The 23,346-nt window shown below is 44.4% G+C and overlaps 2 protein-coding genes across 7 annotated transcripts; both read right to left on the bottom strand.

Annotated features, from left to right (window-relative positions):
* Positions 1-1,400: 1,400 nt before the first annotated feature.
* Positions 1,401-3,092, bottom strand: LOC102912852 (protein BEX2). The gene is made up of 3 exons (XM_006995957.3): positions 2,934-3,092; positions 2,507-2,584; positions 1,401-2,040 (listed from the first exon to the last, which is right to left on the bottom strand). Exon 3 carries the CDS (start codon positions 2,033-2,035, stop codon positions 1,646-1,648), a length of 390 nt encoding a protein of 129 aa, XP_006996019.1. The 5' UTR covers positions 2,036-2,040; positions 2,507-2,584; positions 2,934-3,092; the 3' UTR covers positions 1,401-1,645.
* A 6,172-nt stretch (positions 3,093-9,264) lies between these two features.
* Nxf3 (nuclear RNA export factor 3) lies at positions 9,265-22,645 on the bottom strand. 6 transcript variants are annotated; one of them, XM_042269831.2, is made up of 21 exons: positions 22,260-22,645; positions 17,611-17,791; positions 17,271-17,421; positions 16,230-16,313; positions 16,020-16,124; positions 15,829-15,906; positions 15,620-15,686; positions 15,387-15,475; positions 15,154-15,261; positions 14,871-14,980; positions 12,929-12,965; positions 12,537-12,605; positions 12,411-12,466; positions 12,154-12,267; positions 11,970-12,028; positions 11,614-11,729; positions 11,469-11,511; positions 10,813-10,885; positions 10,169-10,312; positions 9,688-9,748; positions 9,265-9,581 (listed from the first exon to the last, which is right to left on the bottom strand). In XM_042269831.2, exons 1-21 carry the CDS (start codon positions 22,261-22,263, stop codon positions 9,528-9,530), a joined length of 1,803 nt encoding a protein of 600 aa, XP_042125765.1. In that variant the 5' UTR covers positions 22,264-22,645; the 3' UTR covers positions 9,265-9,527. The 6 variants fall into 6 exon arrangements, with proteins under 6 accessions (XP_042125765.1, XP_042125762.1, XP_042125763.1 ...); XM_042269828.2 differs by having other exon boundaries at positions 15,620-15,740; positions 22,260-22,404; XM_042269829.2 differs by having other exon boundaries at positions 15,620-15,740; positions 22,281-22,403.
* Between the last annotated feature and the right edge of the window lie 701 nt (positions 22,646-23,346).

The following is a 23,346-nucleotide window of genomic DNA, read 5'->3' as shown; positions in this document are numbered from 1 at the left end:
AAAAAATTTCTTGGCTTATCTGTGTGGCTATGAGACTCAGTTTCTGCTAATGAGTATTAACTGTCCTTTCTTCTTTTATAAAGAAATTAAAAGTATTGTATTTCTTTCCCCCACGTACAGAGAAAAATAAACCACCAAGTCTGTCAGTCTATATTTCTCACAACAAATTGATTGGATTGAGAAGTGCCTAGAAAATTGCTAAAATAGACCTCTGTTTCTATGAAAGTGAAATTAACAACGGGAAAATCTCACCCCTAAGGAAGCCAGCATGATCCCACTAGCTGCCCTTGGGACAGAATAAAAGCAGAGAAACAGTGGTGCTCATTCTCTCTCCCTTCCCCCCACTCGCAGCCCAGCCACCGTGGTGTGAGCTACTCTGTTGCACAACAGCCTCCCCACAATGATAGGCTGAAATATTTGCAACCAGGAACTAAAATAAATTCTTTCTCTCTTTGAGTTGTTCATAACAGGTATTTTACAACATGGGCAAAACGTATAAGATCATACCTTTTTTGTTACTGGTTGGGATGTGGGCAAAGAGTACCCAGGTCCCAGATTTCTTAACCAAAAAGGCTCACAAATTTACTAAAGAAGCAAGGTGAATTTTGTTCAAAGCAAGGCAATAGTGTAGGTTATAGAGGGATACATTTGTCAGGATAGCAAGCCATATGATCGAGAACACTGAAGGTTCCCATTATAGTTCAGGGCTTCCTTTTATGGGATTTAAGGGAAGTTTACTATGGGGCATTGTTTGGGTGATTCTCTTACTTTGGCTGACAGATCAAGTCATACATTCATTTTCCCTAATACGCATGTCCCTTCCCACATGCATCTGATTTTAATAATATGCATGCCCAGTTATACATAGGCATACAATGGTAAATAAGGGGTTATACTTAAAATTTTACTGCAGGATATAATTTCGTCTTACTGTGCTTGTACCCAAAACCAGTCTAAGCCAGAAGGACCAGACCTTCTATTCTCCACACCCAGATACCTGGAGAATTCACTTAAATAGAAATGATTTAAATGTGATTGTTACCAGGGGTAAGTGGGAAAACACACTATTGTTTGTTCAGAGATGGGAGTATGTATGTGTACCATGACGCACGCAGGTGAGGGCCTGAAGGGGTTCAGGGATTGCTGGGTGCATTGTGAGGAGAAGGAAGTGAGTATACCACACAGTTGAAAGGAATAGGTTGCAAAGTGTATTATTATACCATGGGGCGATGGGTATAACCAAAACCAAATGGGGGCCCCCAGGGTACTAAAATGTCTTGTTTGTCTGCCTTACTCTCACAGAAATGAGTCCCAGTATTAATCCTTTTACAATTGAATTCCACCCACTTTCCCACTGTGTGTGGTATATATAAGTAGCCTTTAAATAATAAATACTAAGATTGCTTTTTAAATCTGCTTTATTAGCTCCACAATATATAATGAGCATCTTTCCATGCATTAGATAAATTCTGCTAACAAAAAAATTTTAAGACTGAATCAAAAACACAAGTTTCAATTAGAAGCTGGCGGTAAGTGGAGACCCATGGGGAACAAGTAACATCAAAAAGTTTACAACAGTGCATCACAAACATGTACGTTTTAGAAGCAGGGGTCCCCATATTCTCTTCAGAGAGAACTTCAGGATTCAGGGCATAAGGCAAAACTCATCGTGGTGGTCGTGGTGGGGCGGGTCAGTGCTAACCGCCCTCAGACTATGGCTCAGCTGCCTTTCCCTCAACTTCTCCATGAGCTGCCTCACATCCTCCCCAAACCTCTCCACGTTCTCCTGTCTCACCCTTGCCTGGGGCTCTCCAACCCTATACAGCAGGTCCCATCTATAGTGGGCAATGGGCGGCCTGACTCGGAAGCGTCTGCGACTTCCTCTAGGCACGCTGTATTCGCCTGTTTCCAAAGGCAGGGCCACGGGCGGCTCCCTTTTGTTAGCCTCTTGTGGCTTTTCTTCCTTCTCCTCCTTCTCCTGATGGTCATTTTCCATGTTGAGATTTTTTACTTCTTGTTCCTCTTTGGATTCCATTTCTCCTAGAAGACAAGGGAATTGTTGAAAGGTTCAGCACCGAGGACAGAGGCCCATTTTCCAACATTCACTATTCTGAGTGTCCATATGTTTACTTTGTTTTTCAAATTTTATTTTCCTACCTGAAAGGCCCAACACGCCCTCTAGAGGGCCCCCAGTCCCATCCCCTCTCCCCACAACCCACCATTTTCCCCGTTGATCTATCTCCAAGGCTTTTGCAGCCATCAAAATGGAGGATGGAGCTGGTGGATGGGGATGGTGGAAGGTGGTGGGGTAGATGGGAGGTAGAACGAGGGGGATGGGATGGAAGGTGGGAAGGAATGGATGCGAGGAGGGCTGACTTTCCAGACAAGGCTTTCCGCACGCTCCTCCAACCCTCCCCTCCCCCACTCCGCCCCCCAACACACACACACACACACACACACACACACACACACACACACACACACACACACACTGCCCTGAACCGACCTGGGCCTATCCCTCGCCGCGGAGTCCTCCTCTCAATTCTCCTGCCAGACGCGCCGCCGCGACTCTCGGCTTGCAGACCTGCAGACAGGGTGGGATGGGAGCGACTCAGCGCGGAGATCAGTACCGCACCCCCTCCTCCGCCTGCACCCCCACTGCCCATCCTTTCCCGCCTCCCACAGCCACCAGCAGCCCGTCCCCTTCCATGCTCTCCAGGGCTAGGTCTAGCACTGGTCTCTGCCAGCCGCCCAGCCGGCCCTTCCCCGAGACCCCCGCCATCCCCGCCCGCAAGCAGGGGCGCCCCTTCCCCGGGCGCAGCCGCGGTTCTCGTTGCCATGCACAAAGCCGCGGGGCCGCCGCGCCGTCCTGCAGCGCGCTCCGGCGCACCGGGAGGCTGTGGCCCTAGGGCCGCTGCGTGCGGGCCCCTTACCTGCGCCGCTCGCCCAGGGCCCGATGCCAGCCCGCCCTGCGCAGGGAAGCGCGGAGCTGGAGACCAGACGCAAGTGACGACTGCACCCAAGGCTGCGTCGCTCTGCAGCCCCGGGTCACGTGAGGGCCCCGCGTCACTGCCAAGCTAGCTCCCCTGCTCAGGAGGCCAGTGCGACAGGAGGCCCCGCCCCAGCTCCCCTCTATGAGCTCTCAAGTCACGCCCCACCCGTCACTCATCCAGATCCTCGCCAATCTGAGTACCCACAAGTGGCCTCACCGTCTGGAGGTTGGACTTCTCCCTTCCCTGTTACCAGGGAGAGTCTGCACCATCCTTCTTGGTTCAGCACCACCACACCCTCACCCTGGCGTTCTGCTTTCTCCGTTCTTTACATCTGTATAGATTCTTTCTATTAATTTCTCTTTATTTTCTTTTTAAATATTAATGAGTCTCAGCCACAACTGGTGCCTCACTCTTGAAATCATGGCACTAGGGAGGCTGAAGTAGGAGATTCACCATGAGGTAGGACCAGTGTAGAGTACATAGTAAATTTCAAATCATTTTGGGCCACAGAATGAGACCCTCTTTCAAAACAACAAATTTTCATACCTCAATTTTTGAAAAGCAGGAAATTTTATTTTTGAACTAAATGTTTGAAACTGGCACGGTAACACACACACACACACACACACACACACACACACACACACCATTTTCACCTGTGCTGGATGCAATGCATATATTGCATACATTCAATTGCTACAAACTATTTTTAGAACATTCTAGTTTGCTTGAATTTTTCTCTGGAAAAAAATTTAAAACAGAGAATCTCCTTGAACACAATCTGTGTTTCTAAAATCAGTTAAGTGCATCTTAAGAGACAACTTCAGTTGTTAGAGCATAGCAATTTTATGAAAGCAGAATCTATATCCCGTCTGGAAACAATACCAAGTGTTGAATAATTCTGTTCCATTTTATCCTACGATTACCTTCATTTTTAACTGTAGAAAGGCTTTTGCTAGCAACTGAAAGTTAATGGCTATTACTATGGGTGGCTTTAAGGATCTAAGTAAAGGGGAAAAGCTGTGAGGTAGTCATGCAAGTTGAGGGATAGAAGATAGATCATCTCTGCTGTAAAAAGAGGCTAAGAACTGCTAGTTTCCCTACCAACAAATTCCAGAGCCCCCAATTTCCTATGTTCAGGTTCCTGTTGCATATTTCCAAGTCACATGGAGATATCACCTTTGGATTCTTTTCTCCAACTCTTCCACAAGTCCTTCCCTAGTGAATTACCTTCTATCATAGGATAGAGGTCTGTGCCCATACTGGAAACCACCCTAAACTTTTGTAGATTCCATGTAAAGTAGCAAGTGTCTGTTGAGTGAGGGGAAAGGGGAATCCCAAGACTGCCTGCTCTTCTTAGCACCCAGCTTGGGTAGAATCCTGTCTGTGTTCCGTTTGTTAACTCTTATGGAGCATTGGAGGTGTGGACTGCTAGTATATTTATCATAATTGCTTCACCTCCAGACCACTGAGCAGGAAGAGCTCTGTGAGTTTGAGGTCAGACTGGTAAACACAGCAAGTGCCAGGTCAGCTGAGATACTGTCCAAAAAAAAAAGTAACATGTGGCTAGAAATAATAAATATCAAGGCAAAAATTAATGAAATGAAACTAAAATAACAATACATATACCCAATCAAAGAGTTGGTTCTTCAAGATTAACAGTACTTACAACATCTTAACCAAACTAACAAAAGAGAGAGAAAACTCAAATAAATAAAATCAAAGATGAGAGGGGAGTTGTTAAAACAGAATTCAATGAAGTCCAGATAATGGAATACTTTGAAAAATTTTATCCTAAAAAGATGGGAAACCTAAAAACAATGAATAAATTTCTAAATTCGTATGTCCTGCTGAAATTAAATCCAGAAGATGTCATAAACAAATTAAAAAGACACAAAAAGCAATGAAATTGACACAGTAATTGAAAGTCTCTCCACCAAGCAAATCCCAGAACTGGACAGATTGATGAAGTCTATCAAACATTGAAGGAAGGTCTAATACTAATACTCCTTAAACTGTTCTACAAAATAGAAACGGAAGCCGGTTCTTACACTGACATCAGATCTGGATAAAGACATAACAGAAAAAGAAAGCTACAAGCCAATTTCCTGGATGAACATAGATACAAATTTTTTCAACCAATAGGGTTGGATGCATTCACATGAAAGGGATCTTGAGCCCCCACTGCTAACCAAGGAACTATGGACAGTTGATGGCTTCTGAGGAGTTATTTAATGGTGAGGCTCCTGGTAGGTCAACCACACTCCATGAATACCTCTATAATGAGAAGCATATGGCCAACACAAATTGGAGTGAGCGATTAAATTTTTAAAAGGGGACACAAAGATGGGGGTATTAAATTGATAATTTAGAAATCTAAATTATCTTATTTTCAGAAAAAATTGTCAGTGTGTATATGCATGCACAGGCATATGTCTCTATAGTAATGTATTAGTCTCCCAAAACTGTTATGGTGAAATAGTGCACACTGATGGCTTGAAGTTACAAAAACGTCCTGGAATAATTTGGAATAGACAAAACAATGAAGACTATTTGTGACAAACATTTAGCCAACATTATACTAAATGTGGCAAAAAAAATAACATTTCCTCCAAATTTGGGAAGAAAATAAGGTGCCTACTCTCTCCACTCCTAAATCAATATATTTCTTGAAGTCTTAGGGTGTGGGGAAGAAGGCAAGAGAAAGATATAAGGGATTAAAAAAGAAAGGAAGAGGTCAGATAATCCCTATTCACAGAGAACATAATTGTATACTTAAAAGAGCCTTGCATTAAAAAGAAAGTCTTACAAGGTGTATATGGTCTTTTTAACACATTGGTTTGGGATTTATGACCTCCAGATTATGAGAAAATAAATTTCTATAGATTTAAACTATCCAGTGTGCAGTACATACTTTATATGTGTTAGACAACTAAAGACACCCACATAAAAACACACACTTATGTATGCCTATACATGTACACAAGTGTTCCTTTTTCTTTTTTTAAACATAATTTTGTATTGATCCTTTGGGCATTTCATATCATGCACCCCATCCCATTCATTTCCCGGTCCCTTCATATCTGCCCTTCACCCTTGTAGCATTCCCCCCACAAAGGAAAACTTAAAAATAAGTAATAAATAATACAAATAAGAATATGAATTAAAACACAAACAAATATAGACAAACAAAAAGGCAAACAACAAAGCTCCCTTCACTCTTTCATCTTTCCCACCTCTCCATGGCTTCTTCATTTGTCTCAGTGCCCTTGGGAGCTGCAGTGTATCATGCAGTGTATAGACCCTTTTCCCCAAACAGCTTCACTTGCAAATGTTCATTATATAACATGTTGTTGGTCATGTTCAAGGCCTCTGGCCTCTGGCACACCATCAATACTGGTCCCTCACCAAAACTCCTCCCAGATATCCTGCTGTTGCCCAGAGTCATGGAGATCCTGCAGCTATGGTTGCATAGAACCAATCCCTTCATGCACTCCAGCAGGTCATAGATGGGGTAGATGTTAGGGTAGGCCAACCCAAGGCCCTGCAGGTGGGCCTGGGTGGTAGGCAAGCTGGTCAGTCTGGGCCTCTGGAAACACCCCCTTCAGGCTAGGGGCAGAGCAAGATCTCCCATGCCTGTGGTGAGGGGTGAGGTCAGCTATCATCTGGCCAGTAAGGGCAGCAGCCATCTCTGCATGGCCCTTATACCTCAACACATGGTTCAACGCATGGTTCACCTGGGTCCCTGTCATAACACAGGCAATACACATCAACACAGACCCCAGTTACCCTAGAACCAAGGACCCAGACATGGCTATCAACAGCAGGTTGGGCCGATATGTCATCATAGGCCCCAGGTGGCAGCACAAGCCTTTCAGATCCACATGGGCTGAGCCCATCAGTAGCATGGTCCCCAGACTCCAACATGGCCCCAGGTGGCCAGACCCAGGCAGTTGCATGGCCTTCAGTGGTATCAGGAGCCACGGACATTAACACAGACCCTGGTTACAGTAGGGACACAGACCCAGACAAGATCTCTCAGCCACAGCCAGAGCCCAGATGATACCATGATCCTGGGTAGCAGCGAAGGACACTCGGATCTGTATGGCCCCAATGGCAGCATGATACTCGAATACCAACAGACTCCAAGCATTTGCATGTCTTTTGGTGGTAATAGGAGCCACAGACATGAACACAGAACCTTGCTGCAGTAGGGCCACGGACCCAGACATGGCCCTCAGCTGCTGGTCGGGCCTGGATGTCTCCATGGCCCTGGGGCAGTGCTAGCCACCCAGATCAAGATGGCCCCCGTGGCAACATGACCCTCAGATACCAACATGGCCTCAGATGTCATCCCAGATCCCCGCATCCTCACAGCCTTGGGTGGCAGCAGGAGCCATGAACATCAACACAAATCTCAGCTGCTGCAGGGCAACAGACCCAGACATGGCCCTTGGCAGCAGCCCAGGCCCAGAGGTCACCCTGACCACGGATGGCAAGCAGGCCTCCCACATCTGCCCATTCCTCACCACCTTCCTGTCTTCAGATCTGCGTCTCTCCACAAGACATGAACCATTCTGCTTCTCCCTCCCTCCCTCCCTCCCTCCCTCCCTCCCTCCCTCCCTCCCTCCCTCCCTCCCTCCCTCCCTCCCCCCCCCTCCCTCCCTCCCTCCCTCCCTCCCTCCCTCTCTCTCTCTCTCTCTCTCTCCCATACTCCACCATATATTTGCTCAGCATAATGGTGCCCGACTGCAGTTTCTCTTCCCTGCCCAGGGTGGATGGCCCGGGCACGCACATAGGTGACCTTCACCCATTTGGTCCTAATGGCACTGGACAGGCCTGCAAGTTTCTCTACCTACATGCCCGCCTAGGGCCGGCTGCCCTGTAAGGGAAAGAAAACCACAGGCTTGCCGGGCTCGATTGGGACCAGACAGATGGACACTTTTTCTCTTAAAATAATAATCTTAGCTGGGTGGTGGTGGTGGTGGTGGTGGTGGTGGTGGTGGTGGTGGTGGTGGTGGTGGTGGTGGCGGCGGCGGCGGCGGCGGCGGCGGCGGCGGCGGCGCACGCCTTTAATCCCAGCACTCGGGAAGCAGAGCCAGGCGGATCTCTGTGAGTTCGAGGCCAGCCTGGTCTAAAGAGCGAGATCCAGGAAAGGCACAAAGCTACACAGAGAAACCCTGTCTCTAAAAATCAAAATCAGAATCAAAATCATCATCATCATCATCATCATCATCATCATCTTTATTTTCCTTTTCTAAATCATTTCAGGATTTGTGGTTACTTTTGTACTTTTAGTGGTGAAACATATTTTCATAGGTTTCCAGGATATATTTTTTTGAGACAGGATTTCTCTGTGTAACAGCCCAGGCTGTCCTAGAACTCACCCTGTAGACCAGGCTGGACTGGAACTCACAGAAATCCGCCTGCCTCTGCCTCCCTAGTGCTGGGATTAAAGGCGTGCCACCGCCACCACCACCCCGCTTATTTTTTTTTTAATAAAAATACAAAGTTAATCATAATTTCCTTACCCTTGCCTCTTTTTATATCAAGGATTTTTATAGTATGACAGTTACATATATGGGAATTATTATTCTTCACAGGCTTTTATGTGTCCTTTAATGTTATATCCTACCAATTACGCTGGTTTTAATTTTGAATAAATTTGTATGGCTAATAGAAGAATATTGTTATCTGCATGAAATACTTGATGAATACTTTAGGCACAAAGAACATCAGTACTCAGTTTTAACAGGGTTAGAGAGTCTGCTCAACATAGGAAGCTGTATAGCCCACAGGAGCATAAATGTACAGCCTAAGACTGGGTCTAAGACTTGAGTCTCTATAGCAGTTCTTCCTTAGAGGTACTCATCCTTCTAACATAGTCTGCCTCCATCAACAGCATCTTCTGAGCATGACACAATTATCACAAACTTCCCGCAACTGAGATTGCCTCCTCAGGGCCTGCCCAAGACTAGACCTCTCATTAGCCAATCGGTGAATGGAGCCTATCCCTCTCTGTCAAACTATTGGCTACTGATGGATTCTAGGGGAAAGGAAATCATTGTCTTTACCCATGTCCCCACAGGTGAGGCCAAGGGACACATGGCCACACACATGGCCACATAGATGGCCCTGTTCATACTCAGAGGGGCACAATGCAAAACAAAAGACTTGAGTGTGAGACAAGGACGTGGAGGGAAGAGGGAGGGGTGGAAAGGAGATGTGACAGGGTGAGGAGTGAGAGTAACCAGAATGGATTACAGAAACATGAAATGCTCAACAAATTTAATAAAATTTATAATAAAAGAAAATGTTAAAAAACAAGGATCCTGACATATGTGGCAAAATACACCAACAACAGGCCATTTAGATACATGAAAGTTCGATTCACAAGCTAGGCCTTAGCTTCCAGGACGTAACTAGATGCCCCAGTTCATTTAAATGGAAATTACTGTACTAGAACAAAATCGCAACAGAGGGTTGAAGAAATAAGACAGTGACACGCAGGGATTTCTTCTTGGTGTGCTGCTCTTAGGATCCTGGACCTGGCTGTATGGAGGGATCCTCTGGGCTCACGTCCTGTACCTGGAGGAAGTAAAGGACACAATTGGGAGATGAGCAGATCCAAGAAACTAGCATCATTTCCAGGCCACTTGGCCTTTCTCATCTGGCTTCAATTACCAAACCTCACCTTGAGTAAAGCCAGGCTTTGTATGGCTTTGCTGTAATTCCACTGCTCATCATTAAGGCACCTGTGATAGAGGATGAGCAGACAGCATCCATCAAGACACAAGAAAAGAGACACTGGCAACACAGAGGCATTTCCTGACCTGTGTGACAGAAACATGCCTCTACGTGTATTTCAAGATATTCAGCAAGATGACACTTGTGCCATAATATGGGGAAATTCCTGAAAATCAAAGGTCTCTCTTTAAATGAACAGGGTCCATGGATTTTGGGGAATCATCCAATATCTATTGAAAATGGTTAGTTAGCCTACTGTTTACCGAGAAGAGAGGAAACTGTTCAGTAAGACAGTGAATGAAATGAAGAAGCAAAGCCTGTGTGTTCCAAAGACAGTGAATGAAATGAAGAAGCAAAGCCTATATGTTCCAGAACTCGTTCTCCTAGTCCTACCTCATACTCCATCATTGTGTACACCCAACACTCACTTCTGAGACCACTCAGCATTCATCCCAGACTGCATCATCTTCTGTTGATCTTGAGAGAAGGCAGGCAATGTGGCCACAGGGATGGAGGCACTGGGAAGCCCTTGGACGTTCCTTACAAACAGCTTGTCATTGATGATATGAAGGCTGGAGGAAAAGCATTCCCGAGATGGATGGGAAAAGAGACAAAAATATACTTCCCAACAATTGTCATGCTCTCACTGTGCAGCAACCAGACTGTTCTCATATTCCTGCTTTGCCCTGCTTTTCTTCCCTGGTTATCTACAATATTCCCAGAGAAGGAGCACACTGTTGGAGACTGTCTATATAAATAGAATGGCAGATTTAACTTTAATTCAAAAATGGTTTTATCAACTAAAAAGAGTAGACAGTGTAATCAACATTTTTAGAAGACAGAACTACAAATGGGCAATGTGACTTGACTAAATTCACAGAATAAGCCTGAAATAAGCAAGGAAGAGGCTGGTAGTCTGACCCCCAAATCCGCACTGTTAACCACTACACTAGACTACTCCTTGAATCTACCCATTAGCCTTCCACAATATTGGTAAAAGCCCAAGCACAGCATTGTCACACTGCTGGCCCGCGGCTGGGGTGAGCGTGCCCATCCACAGCACAGCACTTACTCTGAACTGTTGCCATAGGTAGCAATGAAGGTCCGAGTGAAGGCATGAGTACATCCCTGCGAGCTGCCCTCCACTTCAAGGACAAGAAACAACAATGCACTTTTAGAGTGGTCACTGTTTAAGACCCCCAAGGGCATTCCCCAGTCAGGGTCTTATACCAAAAGGGGCCAAGAACCACTCAATATTTGGCTTGGAGTCAGGGGAATGTGGCAGGAATGGAGAGGGCTGGTGACAATGGAAATGATCCACTCCCCTCGATGGGCCCCCTACCACATGCTGGGCCCTAGGAAACATCCCTTCCAATGTTCACTTGGTCTGTTTTCCATTAAGGTGGGGAGGGGGAGTTTAATTGGCACCATTTGCAACTGTGGAAATGCCGAGGTTAAGCAACGGGCCCGAAGTCAGAGTAAGAATGTAGAATGTGAGCCACAAAGCCACAGCTCCCCTGTCCTCCCTCACCCCTGAGCTGTGGGGCACAGGCACAGCCTTTTCGGAGACCAGGATGGCCTGTGGGCAGGATGCTGTGGACAGGAGAGCGCAAAGGGGGACAGGAAGGAAAGGCACACAATTGAGGGGAGCTGGGGGAGTTCTCAGGGGTGCACATCCAGGGCAGGAAGCAGGACAGGGTCTCAAGAGGGGATTCTACAGACACTCACCTTCCTTGAACAATCCACTAACAGAGAAGCAAATCATTGTTTCCTAAAAGGGAAACAAGGCATGAGCTCAGGTCCTGCATAACTTTCTACTCACCCTCAGCTTTCTGAGTATGTGACGTGGCCCATGAAAAGAGCAGGTGCTTACTGTCTGGAAACATATGTCCACCACAAAGGAGGTGAGGTCATGCTGAGTTTTGGGCAATGTACGAAGAAAGTAAATAATGTCACATTTTTTATGCTTCAGCAGCTGCCTCCGAATATCTGTGAAGGGGGAGAGAGAAAGCTATGTGTCCTTGGAGTTGCACATACTTTTTACACTCTCACACAGCGTTCCCCAGTCAGAGCCACATGCTAAGGGGTTTAGGAACAAGCAGCGGTTGGTTTGGAGTCAAGAGAGTGTGGCAGGAATGGAGAGTGCAACAACAGCCTTGGCCTCTGGTGACTGTGATTGTACCGTCTACCCCCCTTTATCTTGCTCAGTCTTATCCACCCCACACTTACAAGAATCCTTGAGAACCTTCATATTTCTACTGTACTTGAAGTACTCCCACAAGCTGCTCCTAGGAGAAAGGGAAAACAGATGTGGTGGTCAAGCCAATGTAATGATTCCAAGGGACTGCTTGCATCTGCTGGGGAGCGGGGTGCAGTGCTCTAGGTCAGAGCTTGAGCTGACTGTGCTACTCACGAGGATGAGGATGAGTCCTCGGCACTGAAGAGCACGGTCAAAGAGAAGCAAGCCTCATCATGGTAGGCATTAAAAAGTCCCTGCCGATCTCCATTGTCATAGATGAAGTAATACCTGTTGGGGGAGAGGGGACAGGATGGGATAATCACATTGGTTTGGGCCCCAAATGAGAGTTCAAAGCTTCATCAAGTCGAACTATAATGTGATAGCCCCACCTCTCCCATTCTCCCCTTCGTCGGGTTCCTGGAGGTACTTACTGATGCAGGAACTGTAGGACCGCAGTCTTTACAGCCTCAGATGCAAAGAAACTTCCCTGAAATCAAAGCGAAGAGAATGTAAGTGTTGGCCCATTTTGATACACAAATTCAAACCTCTCTCCTCACCTTGCAAGTTGGTAAGCTCTTGTGGTCTTCAAGGCCACAGAGTGTTGGCTTAGGTGAATCCTGTCCATCCTGTGGGAGGCAAGCAAATCATTGCAGAGCTGGCAGGTGATGCTGGTTGATGAGGGAAAAGGGATGGGGTTCACAGAATGGAAGCGGTCAGAGGTCAGGTGTGAGAAGGGCCCCAAAAATGTCACTGGTAGAAGTGCAGTTGGGATCATGACTTGCCATTTGGCAAGTTCTTCTGTGAGTCTGAATCGCTTCTCCCTATCTCTTTGAGGCAGAAGGGACAAGTCCAAAAAGTTGAACGTAAGGAAGACCTATTAGCTTTCAGAGCAGCTTGGATGTAGTGAGAGCCCCAGTTAGAGAAATCAGTAATCAAGGAATACACTTACCAGGCTTAATAACTTGGGGAACAATTCCAGAATTGAACTACCAAAAAAAAGGTAACCTGATTAAGAATTATGCAGTGTATATGTGTATATAAACATTGCATGGCACCCCTTTATATTATATATGTTAGATAGCATGTCTGGTTACATTGTAATGCATTTATCCATCTGTTGACATATAAATATAGGAACACAGATAAAACCATACAAAAATAATTGAAAGTGAAAATACCCTCCTTATGGGATGACCTAGAAGAAAGAGAGTTGTCTTTCCCCACTGCTCTCCTCTCTCTTCTTCCTACTGTATAGCTTCTACACTCACTTCTCTAATCCCTTTCTTCAGGCTCAAGAATCCACACTGGAGGAGCTTGGCTCCAAGGACTCCTTTCCCCTCCTCACAGTCCCCATGGGAGGCTCTGCAGGGAGCAAGGCATGGCATGGGATCCCAGGAGTGCTGTGGGACGGTCTGTATGTCAAATTGCTCTGATTGGTCAATAAATAAAACACTGATTGGCCAGTGGCCAGGCAGGAAGTAGGTGGGACAAGGAGAGAGGAGAATTGTGGGAAGCAGAAGGCTGAGGCGGAGAGTCACTGCAGCCGCCGCCATGACCAGCAGCATGTGAAGACTCTGGTAAGCCACCAGCCATGTGGCAAGGTATAGATTTATGGAAATGGTTAATTTAAGATAAAAGAACAGTTAGCAAGAAGCCTGCCACGGCCATACAGTTTGTAAGCAATATAAGTCTCTGTGTTTACTTGGTTGGGTCTGAGTGGCTGTGGGACTGGCGGGTGACAAAGATTTGTCCTGACTGTGGGCAAAGCAGGAAAACTCAAGCTACACAGGAGTGTGTCAACTTGTTAGTGCCCACCATTCTAGAGATTCTGGGGCAGGGAGGTAAGAGAGGTATGGCTCAGGACTAGTAAGAGGAAGGCATGGGGATGCTAATGGAAAGGGAGTGAAAGCAGATGAGGCAGATGTGGGGGAGACACAGAGGGTAAAGGCAAAGGAGAAAAAGGAGGCCACACAAATGGAATGGAAGATGTTCTGTCTGGCCTGATGCTAAAGCTCAGAGGTCACAGGTAACAGAGGAGAAAAGGGATCCTCTGCAGCAGTCCTTTACTTCATCTTCTCCAGACTGTTCACAGGTCCCAAAGCAAGAATGAAACAAAGACTTCACAGTATTAGGTACTGTTGAATTCAGGCTCACGGTTCTTCCTATGCTGGCTGGGCTCACTCTGGGAACAAGGAGCCTCTCTGAGGGAAGGAGACATTCCTCAGAAACATCTCTCTCTTCTGGTCACTATGTTCTCTCCTGGAGGTTCCTCTCTACCTGTGCATGTCTGAGTAGGGGTCTAATCCAAGGAATCAACTTGCTTATCTCATGCTATGCAGGGATCCTCTTTTACATTTGGTAGGATTATGAGGAAGGTAGGTAAGGAAGATAAGGAAGACAGAAGAGATGGAAGCTTCTTTGGTTCTCCGCATGACCCTCTTGCTCCAGGAAGCCCTCTGCTCCTTGGCATTGGCCCACTTCTAGATCTTTAGTTCAGAAAGCCCATGTTTCTTTCCAAGGAGGAGTAAGTCCCCAACTGTGGCCCAAAGTAAGTAATGTTACCATCATCCAGAAACTCTGACCTCATCCTGGGGTAACAGGGCCTTCGGAGCAGCCTGGGAAAGATGAGGGGACTTTATACGAGTAAGAAAAAGAGCGCTCCGGTTAGGCTAGGGGAGGAGTCCAGTGCCATCTTTCTGAGGCGCGGGAGTGCAGGCTGGAGGAGACTAGGTGCTCAGCCCCAGGAATCACACCTCAAGTCATGTGAATGGGGGGAAAGGTCAGAAGGAAAGGAGTAGTGTGGGGACAGCTGAGGATACAGACAGAGGGAAGGGTGAGGTCTCTGGTCCTCCCAAAGGGCCAGAGCTGCTCTTCTTGAAGATACAACTGACTTTATGTTAGTGGGCTTATCCGAGATGGTAGTACTCAGAGAGTTTTTGTCTGCACATATCTCTTCTGGATTCGGGTCTTGCCCCTTGACTCTCTCCCCTGCAGACTTCACCTGCAATTATGAGAATTAATACATGGATCAAGGGACGAGAAGCAGAAGAATCCCGAACCCTTAGCTCTTCCCCTTGCTCCCCTACCAGTAAATCCACTTCCTTGCCTCTTGTCAACACTCTGATGACCACTTCTACTTTCTCACAAGAGAAATGTCTCAGTATTATGCCTCACCTCATTTTTAGAGACATGCAGGTTATCAACAGGATGGGCCATTGCCATAGTATCGAGCAAGCCAAACAGCTGATATGATTTGCTGTAACTCTGGTTCAAGGGCAAAACCTACAGTGATGGAAAAAAAAAAAAACAGAGTTAAATGATACAACAGGGGATACTTGAGACCAATCTAAGTACTAGAAACCTCTACCAAACTTGCTCTCAAAACAGCACCAAATGTAAGGTATTACCTGGGTCATGTCCTCTTCATGCATATCCAGGGAAGGAGCCATGTACCTTCCAGGTTTCAGTGCCAAGTCAGTAGGATGGGCCATCAAATCTTTGGGAAGCAAGAACAGAGACTCGGAAGGCTAAGAGGTAGCCAGCTGGTAAAGAGGGGTTGTCAGCATCAACCCTCCTCAATTTACAATTCCTAAGTTTCCACCCCAGCCAGCCTCTTCTTCCCTCATCTCCTCAAACTTACTACTGGCAGTCATGCCTTGGTCAAAGGGGAGTCTCTGCATGTTAAGAACTTGCTGAGAAGTAGAAACCTGTGGGTTCAGAGCCAGCTGCAGTATCACAGATGGAGTTCTGTGACTCTGAGGCTGAAGTGATAAAAGGGACAACAAACAGATGGGGAGAAAGACATAGGTCCAGCTGTGGGTATATAAACTGTAAGACAGCCTACATTACCTTTGTTTGATCCATCTTTTCTGACTTCAGCTCTGTCACCGAGTGGGGTTCATCACAGGGGCTGATGAAGATTGATATCTGCAGTGAACACATGAGAGTCTGTGTTGACACTAAGAACTGAGAAGCCCTAGGATCATAAATGATATTGACCCTGGCTTGCACTTTATCACAGTCACACTCTTGACACATACCTTATTATTAGACTCATCCCAAATCTTGTCACTGATACTTTTCAGTTCAAAGGCAATGCCAGAATTATCAACAAAAAACTGGGCCTGCATTTTCTCATAGTGAAACTGCGTGGATACAGGTGAGAGAAATGGAATACAGGCAAATGTCGTGGTTAATAGAGCCCTTCGTCTGTCCTGGTTCCTCTCGTCTCCCACCATGTCCTCTCTTACCTCCACTGGAGTGAAAGGGATACTGCACTGGCTCTGAATTAAATCCAACAGCCACTTCTTATCGTATTTTATGCCAGAGGGAATCTAGGATAGGAGAAAAGATTGGCACATTGAAATTTAAAGTCAAACTTAATCAGACAAAAGTGTTTAGTCCATAACATAATGCATGAGCTTGTTTACATCAAAATTTAGAAAATGTGAACAAATCTATCATGGTAGAAAACTAATCAAGAGTTGCTTGAAAAAAACAATGGTATGGGGAAAGAATGGAGGAGAACCATTGTAAAGGGAGACAAGGATGCTCGATGTGCTTGACAGGCATGTTGACTGTGATAATGATTTCACAGCTGTGCATCCACGTATTGTTAAGTTATGCACTTTAAAAACTTGTGACTTATTACCCGTTAATTTTCTTCAAGAAAGCCATAAAATAGGAAGCCGTAAAATACTTGTTTTTAAGCTTTAAAGCAATTTCTAAAGATGGGACAAATTTGATGATTTCTTTTATATCACCTGTGTATTTCCTGACTCTCCTTTCCTTTCATTCAGGTTGTGTTCTTCAATAGTAAACTTCAGATATGTAAATAAACTTTTGAAAAATTTTTAATTAATTTACTTTTTATTATCTCTCTGATTTTTGAGATTATAATATAATTTCATTTATAAAGCCATAATAAGAGATTTTACCTATGGCAGATCTAGCTTTCCTCTTTAGTAAGGACCCCAAAGACACTTTAACTACAACCTCCCCAACACACACATATAGTTTTAGCAAAACTGAGGCATCTAGTGTAGAGCTGTCCTACCTTCTTAGCATTGATTTCTTCCTTTGCTTAAACACAACTCTCTGACTTCTCCCTGCAGTCACCCTGTTCTCTTTATATTGCCTCTCTGATTTTCCCCTTCCTTTATCCAGCATGTGGACTCTGGTGTCAACTCCACTGCACCCAGAAAAGCACCCAATGACTCTACACAAGTCCAACACAACTCCTCCTGATCGCCTTCTTTTGAGCATTAAATCCATTTTGCTGGAGTACTTACTGTGACCTTGAACCAGTTCTTTGAGGTGTCATCTTGCTTGTCCTGCATTTCTTTCTCTGGGGGTTTTAGCTCTTCCTCCCTGCTTACATGCATTTGGTTTTGTTTATATAAGTTGATTCTCTGAAGCCGGGATGGAATACCATATGGAGTGCTGTTGGAAAATGAAGTAAAAGTAGTCCACATATACTTAGAAATTCTCCAATAGACCATTTGCCCCACTTGTACCAATGCTACAAAAAAAAGATTGCTCAATGACTTGGAGATATAAATAACATATTTAACCACAGTATTATGCATTACTCTAGCTAGTATATTCCAGCCATGCTGACTGGTCACTTACTATCTTCTTCGAGTATACATGGGAGAAATTCTCATTGCTGGCTGTCCATCTTGCTGCTGGTGGAATGAAGTACGCATTTGCATTGTATCTCTGATGTGTTCAGTAGAGTTCAGAAATCTCCTTCGGAAAATACCCCGACATTTCATTCTTCTTTGAAAAGGGTTAGTTTGGGAGCTGTGCCCTTAAATTAAAATCAATACATCAACATATAATACCAAAAAGAAGGTCCTGGGAAAATACAATGGCAAATGAAGATTGTTAGTTATTATAATCCACCCCTAAAAAATATCTGTAAGCAGTGCGAAAAAATATTGGAAGACTTCACTGTGCTTTCACCTCCTGGGGTGTGAGAGAGAGGAAGGGAGCACTCACGGCTAAGGAGAGAACAAATGCAGAGGTAAAGGTTTGGGCTCAATAACTGGTCTGTGATGATGTCCCTAACTGTCTTACCCTGCTCAGGCTGAGTGATCTGAGACAAATTATGTTTCATTCCTCAATCTTGACTCTCCTGTTTGAAGATAATAAAAATTATCTTGGAAGGTTTTTTTTAAGGTTCAAGGATCACAGGCAAACTCCCTGCCTCAAAAAAAGGGAGCTAGACAAGTGATACATAAAGCAAAACAAAATATGCACATTGTATCTTGCTCAAATATTATCGTGAAGATTAGTAAAGGAGAAAGGAAGAAGTGAAAGGAAATATGGTAAACATATCTAACATATCTTAGTTGAGAAGTTTCCACATTAAAAAAGACATCAAGTTCAAGTAAAAACGGTAATAGAATAGAAGAAAAGTGCACATTGAGAAAAAGAGCTATCTCAGCAGTTTAGAGAACTTGTTGCTCTTGTGGTGGATGGGAGTTCAGGTCCCAGCACCCACATGGTGGCTCACAGCCATCTGTAACTCCTCAAGAACCAGGCACACATATGGTGCATATGCATAAGTGCAAGCAAAGCACTCACATACATGAAATAAATAAACCTTACAAAGTTAAACTAAAACAGAAACGGGCTATGAGATGGCTCAGCAGGTAAAGAACTTGCCACCTAGCCTGACCACTGGAGTTCAATTCCCTAAACCCACATTGTGGATGAAAAGAACTGTTTTCCTCAAGTTTCCTGTTGTTCTGTGACCTCCAAACATGTACCCACAAACATACACTGAATGAATAAATGAGTGGATGGATAAATGAATTAATTTTTTAAAAAACAGAAATATCCCTTTGGGGTCTGGCAGCACACACTAATAATACCCAGTCCCTAGGAGGCAGAGAAAAGAAAACTGTCACAAGTTCAAGGTAAAGCTAGTCTATATACAATCATCAGTGCAGTAAAGAAGACTCAATGACACTGATAAATTTGTAGGCAAATCTGAGTAGTTAGTGTACAATACAATACTTCTTCTGGGATGCATATGCATATCTTGGATAGATATTGTAATGAAGACTAGAAAAAAAGAGAAGGGAAATATTAAAGAAGTTGTGATATTCATATCTCACATATAATGAAAGTACATGACAAATCAAGCCAGGATAAATAGAATCATAATGTTGCAAGGTTCATGTATTGTCTGAGGACAGGTAAAAATAAGTTTTTTGCTGGGTGGTGCTGGTGGCAGCGGCCCAAGCCTTTAATCCCAGCACTCAGGAGCAGGTGAATCTCTGTGAGTTTGAGGGACAGCCTGACCTACAGAGTGAGTTTCAGGACAGCCAAGACTACACAGAGAAACCCTGAAATGAAAACCAAAAAAAAAAAAAAAAAGAATAAAAGATAAATATATAACAAATAGATATTTGTACCAAATTAAACCTATGATTTCATTGATGGGCAGACAGAGCCTGATTACATTAAAAAAATCCATTAGCTAGGTATAGTGGAACATGTCTGAAAGTCACTACTTGGGAAGCAGAGGCAGGAGAATCAGAAATGCAAGTCCCGCTTTAGCTACTTAGGGAGTTCAAGGCCAGACTGGCCTACATAATGAGACACTGTCTGAGAACAAAGTAAACAAAGGATTCTTCAAATGTTCTTTTTTTTTTTTTTTTTTTTTTTTTGGTTTTTCGAAACAGAGTTTCTCTGTGTAACTTTGTGCCTTTCCTGGAACTTGCTCTGTAGACCAGGCTGGCCTTGAACTCACAGAGATCCGCCCGCCTCTGCTTCCTGAGTGCTGGGATTAAAGGTTTGCGCCACCACCACCCGGCCAAATGTTCTTTTAAACACATAAAATCTAATTATCTATAAAAGTTTTAAATAAAAGGGCAAAATATTCTCGCTTACATGTGGAAGCTTAAAAGGTTGGCCTCATAGAAATAGAGTTCAGGGTGTGATTAGCAGAGATTAGAAGCTGTGGAAGAGGAGGTGAAGAAAGACTCATTCATGTGTACATGGTGGGACACCCCTTAGAGCAGGAGGAGTAACTCCTAACACTCTTTTCTAAGATTTGTGTATGTGGGAATCCACTAACCTGGGCTCACACAGGCTCACAGAGACTGAACCGACAACCAGGGAGCCTGCATGGGACTGACCTGGGCCCTCTGCATATATGTGACAGTTGTGTAGCTTGGTCCTCTTGTGGGACTCCTAACAGTAGACTCAGGGGCTGTCTCTGACTCTTTTGCCTGCTTTTGTGACCCTTTTCCTCCTGCTGGGTTGTCTCTTCCAGTCTTAATATGAGGGTTTGTGCGTAGTCTTATTGTAACTTGATATGCCATGTTCGGTTGATATCCCAGGGAGGCCTGCCCTTTTCTGAAGGGGAATGGAGAAGGAGTGGATGAAGGGTTGGGGAGAGGGACTCAGGGAAGAGAAAGGAGGACAAACTGTGGTTGGGATGTAATAAATGAGAGAAGAATAAATTTTAAAATTAACAACAACAAAAAGAACTTGCCTGAGGCTAAATTTTTAAAAAGAAAAAAAAAGATTTATGTGTGCAAGTGTGTGTGTGTGTGTGTGTCTGTCTGTCTGTCTGTCTGTCTATCTGTCTACGTGAGTATATGCACACACCTGTGTACAGGGACCTCCACGCATGCACAGATGCCTGAAAATGGCATTTGGATCCCTCAGAGTTGGAGTTACAGTTGTTTGCAGGAAGCCTGTCTTGCTACATGAATGTTAGGACCAAAACACAATTTGACATACTTGCTCGGCAAGTGTTCTTAACCACTGAGCCATCTCTCCAGTCCCAATTTTTAATGTTCTACTACACAGTGGAGTAGCTATAGTTAACAATAATTATATATATATATATATATATATATATATATATATATATATTATAATATTTTAAATAAGAAAATACATATCATTTTGTACTATCCAACTGCAGGTTTATATTGGAAATAGAAAAGGTACATTTTAAAGAAAGAAAGTCTATGAGACAGGAATGTAGTTCAGTTGATAAGAGTGCCTTCCTCACATGCATACAACTGTAGGCGCCATGGCCAGCACTGCATAGACTAGGGATGACTAGGGTGGAGGCAGAAGAGGCAGAAGTTCAAGGTCTTCCTTGTCTACATAAACAGTTCATAGCTGAGGCTACAGGAAACACTGTATCAAACAGGAGAGATAGGGAGGAGGAATGAAATAGTAGAAGAAAGGACATTTCATAGTGATAAAAAGTTCAATTAAACAAGAAGATGGTATCAAAGTCTGCATTAGCATGCATTTCTTAATATAAAGAAAGAAAATTGGCTGGAGGGAAAATAAGTGGACAAATACACAGTTTGGGGGGAAATTTCAACATTAAATAACAGATAAATCTATCAGACAGTAGTTCATCTGTATAAGGGAGATTTAAACATTTTGAGAAACAAAGCGGGCATGATATCACATGCCTGTAGTCCTAGATACTTGGGAGTCTACAGCAAAAGGATCACTTTAGCCCGAGAGTTTAGGACAGCCTGAGATGTCATTTTTGTACATAGGCATACGTATGTAAAAAGCAATTTTATATATATATATATACATAGATAACAAATATACTTAATTAACATGGAACCCTACATATATGTAAGAAACTTCAAAATAGTTCACATGGTAGGCCATAAAGCAAGTACCTAGAAGCTTCTTTTTTCTTCTTTTTTTTTTTAATTTATTTTATTTTACAATACAATTCAGTTCTACATATCAGCCACGGATTCCCTTGTTCTCCCCTGTCCCGCCCCCCTCCCCATCTAGAAGCTTCTATAAGGATAATTCGATGTTCTGAATGACTGGAATAGTTTCAGTATTAATGGTTGCTTCCTTGTTCCTCTTCTAACCCTAGTGTGAATCCAAAGAATATTAATTTCCACCAAACCCTATTCTAGGTCATATTTCCTATTTCTCAACTCCTAGGCCCAAGATGACCTAAGGCTCAGATCTTTCTTCTCAATGAGGGGTTGGGGTGGGGGTGTATTGTGGCGGCGGGGGCGGGGGGGGGGGCCTTCACCTCCACAACAAGGGAGGCTTTCCATAAAGAAACATGACAATCACCTCAGTACTCATTTGATCCTTGTCTTCTGGAGAGTGGAAACTAAACAGTTTGAGGGTCCCTGCCACCCTACCCCTACCCTGTTCCTAAAGAGGTCACCTAAGGGCCACATGGGAAGAGGAAAGGGCAGTATCACCCCTGCCCTTAGAAAAACTGGGCAAACACCTCATGCTGATCAACTCACCCATGAAAGGTCCTGAAGTACCTTGTCACAAATGTCCTGTGTTCTTCTGAGGAGAATCTGTGTGGTCTAGAGCTGAAAAACTGAGGAAAGCTGCAGAGAGAGATGAGAGCCGGCTCCAAACATGAGCTACAAGATGGAAGTCCTCACAGGAAGTTTCATCTAGTAGAGCATAGAGAGGAGGTCCCTGGGTTGGGCAGAGTGGACTAACTTCCTGTTCTTACTGCCTCCTAACGTTTCTACCAGTCAAACACCCCGGAAGCTGCCTCAAATTGAGCCGCCGCTACACCAGAAGCCAACTAGAGTTTGAAGGCTTGGGACTCTGGTACTTGTTGCTACAAATGCAGGGAAGTTTGCATTCCCAGCTCTGAATTGGTTATATTACGCTGTGTTCTTTATTTTTTTGAGAGCTCCGAGTGACCGCTGTAAACCAGGCACTGTACGTCTGTACTTGCTACATCAGATCTCTTCTCCCCTCCCCCACTCCTCAAGAAATTATCTGATCTCAGAATCACCAGCTCTCTGAAGCTGTGGAGGCTTAATGGGGTACAAGTTTTGTCTGGAGATATTCAGCTGTTACCTTGGGAAACCGAGTAGAACTAAGAACCATGCCATAGGCTGAGCCCTTTCTGCCCAGTTTGACTACACTTATGTAACAACCTTCGTTTCCTGAAGTTAGAACAAAGTAACAAAATGTTCTGAAAATCATCAAGTGATTGGAATTTGCCTTTAGCTCATTCAAGAGAGAGAACACACAAACATTCAGAGAGTGGGGCACGGGGAGAGGGGAGAGGAGAGGGAGGTGAGGAGAAAGGAAAGAGGGGAGATAAAGGAACAAGCAAAGTTTATGGATCGTTGTAATGTTTCAATGAGACTAGAGTGAAAGTAGTCAATGTGGATAAATGTCTCACTGATTAGAGACAGAAATGTAGTTCCAAGCATGTCAGGCCTCTTTGCAAGAAAAGGAAAGGAAAGGGGGGGGTCTGGATTCAAGAACTTCCTTAAAACTACTCTCCTCAAACTTTTTGGCAGTCCAGTCTAGGTCTGTATGCTCTAAGAAATGAACCCCAGCCACAGCATGAGTTGAATA

Source organism: Peromyscus maniculatus, chromosome X (genome assembly GCF_049852395.1).
Source record: "Peromyscus maniculatus bairdii isolate BWxNUB_F1_BW_parent chromosome X, HU_Pman_BW_mat_3.1, whole genome shotgun sequence".
Classification (NCBI taxonomy): Eukaryota; Metazoa; Chordata; class Mammalia; order Rodentia; family Cricetidae; genus Peromyscus; species Peromyscus maniculatus.
Note: the sequence above shows the minus strand (reverse complement) of the source record. Positions and strands in the feature narration are given on the sequence as shown.